We start from the raw sequence: 6,644 nt of genomic DNA on the forward strand, positions 1-6,644 counted from the left end.
CTTCCCTTTTCACAGCGGTGCACGACACCAGTGGTACCAAAAAGGCGAACTGGACTTTATTATAAAGTTGGCTACAAAGTCACCGCAGCACCACGCAGTGGCCACCTGGGCAGGCCCAGGCAGTCTGGCAGCCGGGTGAGTCCCGCACCAGGTACACGCACTCGTGCAAGCACACGTGTGACAGTGGCAGGTCTGCCTTCCTCCATCGGAAAGGAACGTAGCGTCTCTTCGCGCCCCCCACCCCAGGCGCGGGGCGCAAAAGTCACAAGAAGGGCCGCCAGGGCGGCAGAGTCCATCGGAATTGAAATCCCGTTACTGGTGTGTAGAGAATTCTACGTGGGTGTCAAGAGCCCCTGAGGGCACTGGCTGGCCCAGGTGGGCGCTGCCTTTCCCCCACCAAGGCCCAGGGGTGGCTTGGCCCCCAGGAGTGGAGAACTGGCCCAGGCCCATGGGGTAGTGCGGGGGGTGGGGAAGTGAGACTCCCCCATTCTCCGCTTGAAATCCCATTCAAGGAAACTCACTACGAGTGAATACAGATTGAAATGGAAACTGGGATTGCTTGAAGTCTCTAAATTTTAAAAAGAAGCTCCCCTCCCTTGCCCTCCCACCTCCCCCCCCCAAAATCCTGCAGGGCCTGGGGAATCAGATATATCCCCCTCCGGCCCCCAGAATCCCCCCAACAGTCCCGGGGGGGTGGAGAGCGGCTCCACGTCTTGATGACAATATGCCATACTTGACGACGTTAAGTCACAGACTTATTCAAAACCTTGGTTCCCCTCCACTTCCATCTGCAGAGAGAGAGAGAGGGTACAGTCAGTAAGTTCATTAGGAAAGATAGGTTGAGGATGTGGCATGCTGTTGGCACATAGCACGGCTTCAAATATGTTGGTCCAATGACTGAGTGGTCACCAGAGGCTCAGCAAGATAAGGGAGCCATCTGGGTGGATGGAATGAAACTATGACTCTAGTTCTGGAAAGGAGGGAGCCATGGGCAAGGAGCCTCTGATGGGCCAGGGCCTGAGTTTCACTTTCTTTCTTTCCCAAACTCTTACAAACTCTTGCTCTGTATTCTCTTTAGGAGATAAGAATACTGAGATAGAACTCTAATCCCTCTTCCATCAACTTGTTGTATGACCTTAAGCAAGTTTCTTTAACTCTGGGACTTTGATTTTCTTTATCTGTGAAATGGGTGGTGATGGCTGATCTAGGTTCCTCACAGAGTTAAGAAGCACAAGCCACTAACCAAGGATTCTCTTGCACTTTATGCTGCATCCTTGACCCCTGCCCTCTAGGCCTACTTGTTCAGAATGTCTATGCTAAGTTTTTTTTACTAGTTCTTATCTTCACTGCTATCCTGGGCAGCAGGTGTTGTTATCCCATTAATAAAATTAAGGTACGGAAAGGGGAATTTTTACTCATCTAATTATACAAGCATCTCATTGGCAAGACAGGGACTTGAGTTCCTGAACATTTTGGCTGGACTCACCTTCATGGAAGCTGTCTTGAACTTGGCTCTGGAGTTGATGCAACTCATCAGTAAACCCATCGTAGGGGAATGCTGAGACACCTGTCTCAAAGGCGGTTTCGTATGTGGCCAGGTCCTCCAGGAAGCTGTGGTCTTCTGGGGACAGGTTGTTGCAAGGCGTTGAGGCCCCTCCTGGGACCGCTGCCTCAGGATCTCCTGAACTCCATTCCCCATTGGGGTCTGGGGTAGAGAGATCCATGAAGATGTCTTCCACGGGCGTCTCTTCCAGGAATATGTTATCAGGGTCAGCCAGGAAATCCAGCTCCTGGCATTTCCAGGGTTTCAGGTCCAAGCTGAGCACAGGGGGACCAGCCCCCGGCAGGGACAGGTTGGAGTCCAGGGGCTCCAGACCTCCAAGTGGCTCCAGCCCACCCGTGCCAGCCTCAGCTGAGAAGGGCCTGTCCATGCCCTGAGCCAACTGGCTGATCTGCTGGATGAGGCGGTCTATCTCATTCTGCTCCTTCTCAGAGTAGTGGAAGAAACTCTGCTTGACTGGAGAGGCCTCAGGTGTAAGCAGGCCTTCGGGCACCAGAGGGACGTCCACAGAGAGGGGGCCCCGCAGCTGGGCTAGGGCCAGGAGCGTGCAGTCCCCATTACCAGGGCTGCTAGGACTTGGGGGCAACTTCTCATAGAGAAAACTGCATCCCTCCTGGGTGAAGTAAGTCTTGGTGGGATTGGGACTCAGTTGCTCTGGGAAAGTTTGGCTGGGGCTGTTGAGGTGTGCTTGGAATGCTGTGCTGGGAGGAGTCAGCTGCTCATGGGCAGGGCTGCCCAGAGACTCTGGGAAGGTGGCGGTGCTGGGAAGCAGCTGGTCTGGGAAGGCAGAGGTGCAGGGAGTCAATTGATCTTCATAGCTTCTGGCTGAGGTTTCGGTCAGCTGGCCTTGAAGTGGGCTAGTCAGTGGATCTGGGAAGGTTGCACTGCTGGGCGTCAGTTGATCAGAAAAGGTTGCAGTGCTTGGAGTCAGCTGTTCTTGGAGAGAGCTGGACGGAGTGGACAAGTGAGTCTGGAAGGGCTCGTGGAGGCTGAAGAGGAAGGCACAACCTCCTGGCTGGTGAGGTGTGTAGGGTGGGGTGCACACAAGATCCTTGCTCAGATCTGCTTGAAGAGAAGGCTCAGAGCCAGACGGGAATGCCAGGTAACTAAAGCCCAGCTCTTTTTGGGATTGGGGAAGCTCTTCTGATGTTGAGGCAGCACCCAGCTCTGGAGCGCTAGGGAAACTGGTGCTTCTGGGAGCCCCCAGGGCTGGGGTGAAGAGTGGGTTGGGGCTGGAGCACTGCCCTTGGGAGAGGATGTTCTCAGGGAATGAGGGCAGCATGTTTGGGGTGCCCAGGACATAGGCTGCTTGGGTGTTTTCAGAGTTCAGCTGCTGGCGGAGGCTCCAGGCTTCCGTGTCACTGGAAAGGAGAGAAGAGGCAGATGGTAAGGGTCTGGTGGTCTTTCCCAGAGAAGTTTCCTGATTTGTATCTCCTCTATGTCCACCTCAGCTGTCCTCCAAGCCCCTGCCTTGCAGCTCACCTGATTGGGTAGTTATTAGCAGTAATAGGGCCCTCTGGACCTTCTGAGTATAACAGGCAATAAATCCATGCCCAGCCTCCAGGCTTGGCCTGCAGTCTCACGACCATCTCTGCCTGAATATCTCCACTCTCAGCCACTGAAGGGAAAGAAGAGATGCAGAGTTAGGATGTCCTTCAGGCAACAACACTTAAACTCCCCCCTTGCTGACCTCTCCACTGAACTGGGATATCGATGACATCTCTATTTCTGACTACCCTGACCTGCACCTCTCAGCTCCCCACCTTGACCTCACCACTTGGAGTCCCCCAGTTCTGATTCTATTCTCACTTTGACTCCTCACCCTAATGTTCACCCTGTAGTATCCAAAATTATTGGCCTCTGGTATCTCCCCAGCTTAAGTCTTGACCACAGCCCTTCTTGGTTGGGCCTCCCATCACCTTTCCCAGCTCCCTGTCTTGTCCCCCAGCCTCTCTGGACACTCACACAGACGGTAGTGTTGAGCAGAAGCGTGGGCCAGGTCCTCGGGGTGCAGAAGTCCATACCATGATTTACAGAGCAGTTCACTGCGCTCAAAGCCCAGGTAGATTAGGACACTGGGAAGGTGGAAAGGGTGAGGTCAGCTTTCTGTTTTCCCTGCTTTATACCCAGGCATCTCACTCCCTCCCAGGTCCTCTGTCCCCTTACACCCCATCCTCCCTGCCCCTGACTCCAGAATCTAGGGTCCCCTCATCTCTGGCTTGCCTTCTTCCTGGAGTCTGAACATTCTGGGCTTACCTCTCGGATATGTCCAGTAGGGCCAGGTCCTTAGCATGACGGCTCTGGAACATGGCCAAGAAGAGTGAGGCAGGGCCAGGGCCAGGACCAGGGCGAGGTCTTGGTTCCAGTGGGGCACAGAAAGCTGTGAAAACAGGGTTTCCTGCCCAGTAGGCTCCAGGTGGATGAGCATGGAATCGGCCTCGAATAAGCACTAATTTGTTGCCTGCACTCTGGCGCCTGAGAGACTTGGAGGTGTTGAAGCGACAGCGGAAGAGGCGATCTAGGTAAATGGAGAGAAAAACTGATAAGAGAGTGGATGGTTGAAAGACATAGCACATAGGGAGGATCAGGGAAGCAGGAAGGAGGTTTGACTGAGGGAGGGAGAAGGGAGTTCTTACCAGTGTCCAGGGCAGAGGGCAGGGTGAGCTGCTGGCGCACAGTTAGGTGGTCAGCTGGGTCAATGATGTCGTAGATACTGTCACCCTGGGCAACCAGGTCCACCTGGAGAAAGGTGAAGAAGAGATGAGATGACATTTAGTGAAGGCAGCAAGAACCAATCCTTGGCACACAGCATCTGTCAGGGTCTAACCTCCCCTCCTCAGTAATTCTCAGATTCTCAAAAGTGGAAAGCTCATTGTGTCCCATATGTGCCCCAGCCCAAACTGAGAGGACCCTCACCACTCACCATGGAGTGGCCCAGATGTTCGCTCACACTCTCAGACAGATATAGCAGCTTCCCCTCAGCTGTGAACACAAGTAGAAATCCAGGTAGTGCCGCCACTATGTCTTCAAGCTCTTGAGATGAGAGAAGTCCTGTGGGGCCTGCCAGAGGAGTGCCTGCAGGTTAAGAAGATATGGTGGGTCAGGAGTAAAACTGGGAGGCAAAGCATGAGTGAGGAAGCATGGACTGCGTTTCAGAAAATTCAGAGGAATTTTTCATGAACCTGCCTTTACACACACCTGTTGACCCGTTGCCTACAGCTCTTGCCCAGGGAACCTGTTGCTGGATCTCCCTAGCCCGAGAGCCCTTTGACTTCTAAGTCGGGGCTAGGTCTTTCTTGGCCCCGAATTTCAGACCCACGGACAGCGCTCAAAAGCCGACTGGGCGTTCAGCACCGCGAGCAGCGCCTTGCAACCCGGTGGTGCTGTCAGCACCGCGGACAGCGCTTCAAAGGCTGAAGAAGCGCCCAATTTCAGCGCAGAGATCCATGGATGCACTTGCCCGGGTTTTGGTGACTCCATCCCCGCAACTTCCCAGGCTTCCCTCCCCGGGCTCCTGGAAAGCCTCTGCGCTTGTGGGAACTAGGGCCATTCTGTCCTGGCTCTCCTCCTCCCATGATTCTGGCACCGAGGACCCTATCCAGGCTCCTACCCTCATCCAGAACTAAGGTGAGGTCTGAACAGAGCTCGTGAGGAAAAGTAGGAAGTCCTGAGTTCCTTAAGTCTCCCTTCTCTCCCCAGCTCTCCGCCACACTGCCCTAGACATGCAGCAGTCTCCGTGGGTTCCCTTAGCTCCATTGACCCTGGTCTCCAGCAGCCCCAGTTTGCTCACCTCCAGCGAAGAAGACGCCCTTGCGGGTGTAGATGCAAGCAAGACTCATAATGTGCAGGTAGGACAGCCGGACCTTGTCCGCTTCGGCCAGAGGCAGCAGCTCCTTGAGGTTCCGGATCTCAGCGTTGATCTGGTCGCGGCGCGCCTTGGAGGCGCCCTTGGTGGAGCGGTACATGACTAGCGGCTGCAGAGCTCCAGCTCCGGTGCTCCGAACACCTGCGTTCCCGACTCGACGCACCGGTGGCTTCTTGCTTCTTGCTTCCCCGTCTCTCGCTCAGGCTCTCTCTCTCCTTCTCTCTCCTCTCCTGGGCTCCGCTCGGCTGCGCTGCCCCCGTCGCCTGCTTCGTTCCGCCTTATATAGCTCCTGCTAGGCGTGGGGGGCTCGCTTTGGAGAAAGGGGGGGCGGGAAAGCAGGAGGCTGGGCTAAGCAAGCTGCAGCGGGAGCCGCTGGCTGGGGAGGGGGGAGAGCTCCTCCTCCCTCCCTGGCTCCCGACGTCATCCCATGACGTAGAATGAGAGCGGGAGGGGGGACAGGAGGAGGGGGAGAACGGAGGCTGCGGAGGGGGCCGCGGCTGGCGGCAGCTGAGCCGAGAAGCAGGCGCTGCATTAGGAAAGCCTGAAAGGGGGTGCAGGGACCCAGGGGTCCAAATGTGTTCAGCTGAGGGAAGGGACAGGGCAAGGGTTAAGGCAGTCTGAAGCCCCGGGCAGGAGAGTCTGTAGAGAGGAGGGAGGGGCTGTTTCCAACATCGATTTTTCTCAGAAGATAAGGAAATGGGGGAGGAGCAGGTAGTCTACAAATTCCTCCTTGCTATTTGCCAGACAAAGGTCACGTTCACATGTGGGAGAAGTACCCTCCTCGGCCTCTGCGGGATAGGTCGCAGCTGGGGTTTCTCTCTAGGGATTACTCAATCTGGGATTCCCTTAGTCACTTTCAAAGAACAAATCTCCTCCCCCCACCCTTTCAAAACCCAGGCCTTGGCATTTAGCAGGGGGCATTACATGGAAGTCTAAGTCTCTAGGGTGGGGTGAAAAGGGGGTCCTGAGGGAGAGGGACCCCCTGAATTTGGCCTTGGTTCTATTTTCCCACAGCCAAGAATAGGAATACCAACACCAACGCTGTAGTCTGCAGTCATTCTCGGTTTCCCTGTCAACTAATTAACTGCAACCACTAACAAGGGAAACTGAGGCAGGGGCCCAAGGCACCGTGAGGATCTGGGTCTGCACCTAGGTATCCCTTCCCCCACCCCGTTGCCAGCCCCCAAAGCGAGCGGTTCCCCCCGCCCGACTGCAAGC

The 6,644-nt window shown here is 55.3% G+C and overlaps 1 protein-coding gene across 3 annotated transcripts; it reads right to left on the reverse strand.

Moving 5' to 3' along the window:
* Positions 1 to 759: 759 nt before the first annotated feature.
* Positions 760 to 5,526, reverse strand: NPAS4 (neuronal PAS domain protein 4). Of its 3 annotated transcripts, XM_028117837.2 has the most exons (8): positions 5,352 to 5,526; positions 4,485 to 4,636; positions 4,198 to 4,300; positions 3,818 to 4,079; positions 3,527 to 3,636; positions 3,044 to 3,179; positions 1,487 to 2,922; positions 760 to 788 (listed from the first exon to the last, which is right to left on the reverse strand). In XM_028117837.2, the coding sequence occupies exons 1-8, from the start codon at positions 5,524 to 5,526 to the stop codon at positions 760 to 762; spliced, it is 2,403 nt and encodes an 800-aa protein (XP_027973638.1). The 3 variants fall into 3 exon arrangements, with proteins under 3 accessions (XP_027973638.1, XP_027973639.1, XP_087873945.1); XM_088017819.1 differs by lacking the exon at positions 760 to 788 and having other exon boundaries at positions 1,437 to 2,922; XM_028117838.1 differs by lacking the exons at positions 3,527 to 3,636; positions 4,198 to 4,300; positions 4,485 to 4,636; positions 5,352 to 5,526 and having other exon boundaries at positions 3,818 to 3,989.
* Between the last annotated feature and the right edge of the window lie 1,118 nt (positions 5,527 to 6,644).

Source organism: Eumetopias jubatus, unplaced genomic scaffold (assembly GCF_037043125.1).
Source record: "Eumetopias jubatus isolate StellerSeaLion01/CBP00866 unplaced genomic scaffold, mEumJub1_p1.0 scaffold_13, whole genome shotgun sequence".
Lineage (NCBI taxonomy): Eukaryota > Metazoa > Chordata > Mammalia > Carnivora > Otariidae > Eumetopias > Eumetopias jubatus.

What these genes read in the sequence shown, in the direction of transcription:
- NPAS4 (XM_088017819.1), bottom strand. Translation starts at nt 5,526, where the DNA reads ATGTACCGCTCCACCAAGGGCGCCTCCAAGGCGCGCCGCGACCAGATC. An exon ending in GCCCTCTGCCCTGGACACTG is followed by an intron (nt 4,080 to 4,197) that starts GTAAGAACTCCC and finishes CCATTTACCTAG; the next exon opens with ATCGCCTCTTCCGCTGTCGC. An exon ending in TGCTCAACACTACCGTCTGT is followed by an intron (nt 3,180 to 3,526) that starts GTGAGTGTCCAG and finishes CTTTCCCTTCAG; the next exon opens with TGGCTGAGAGTGGAGATATT.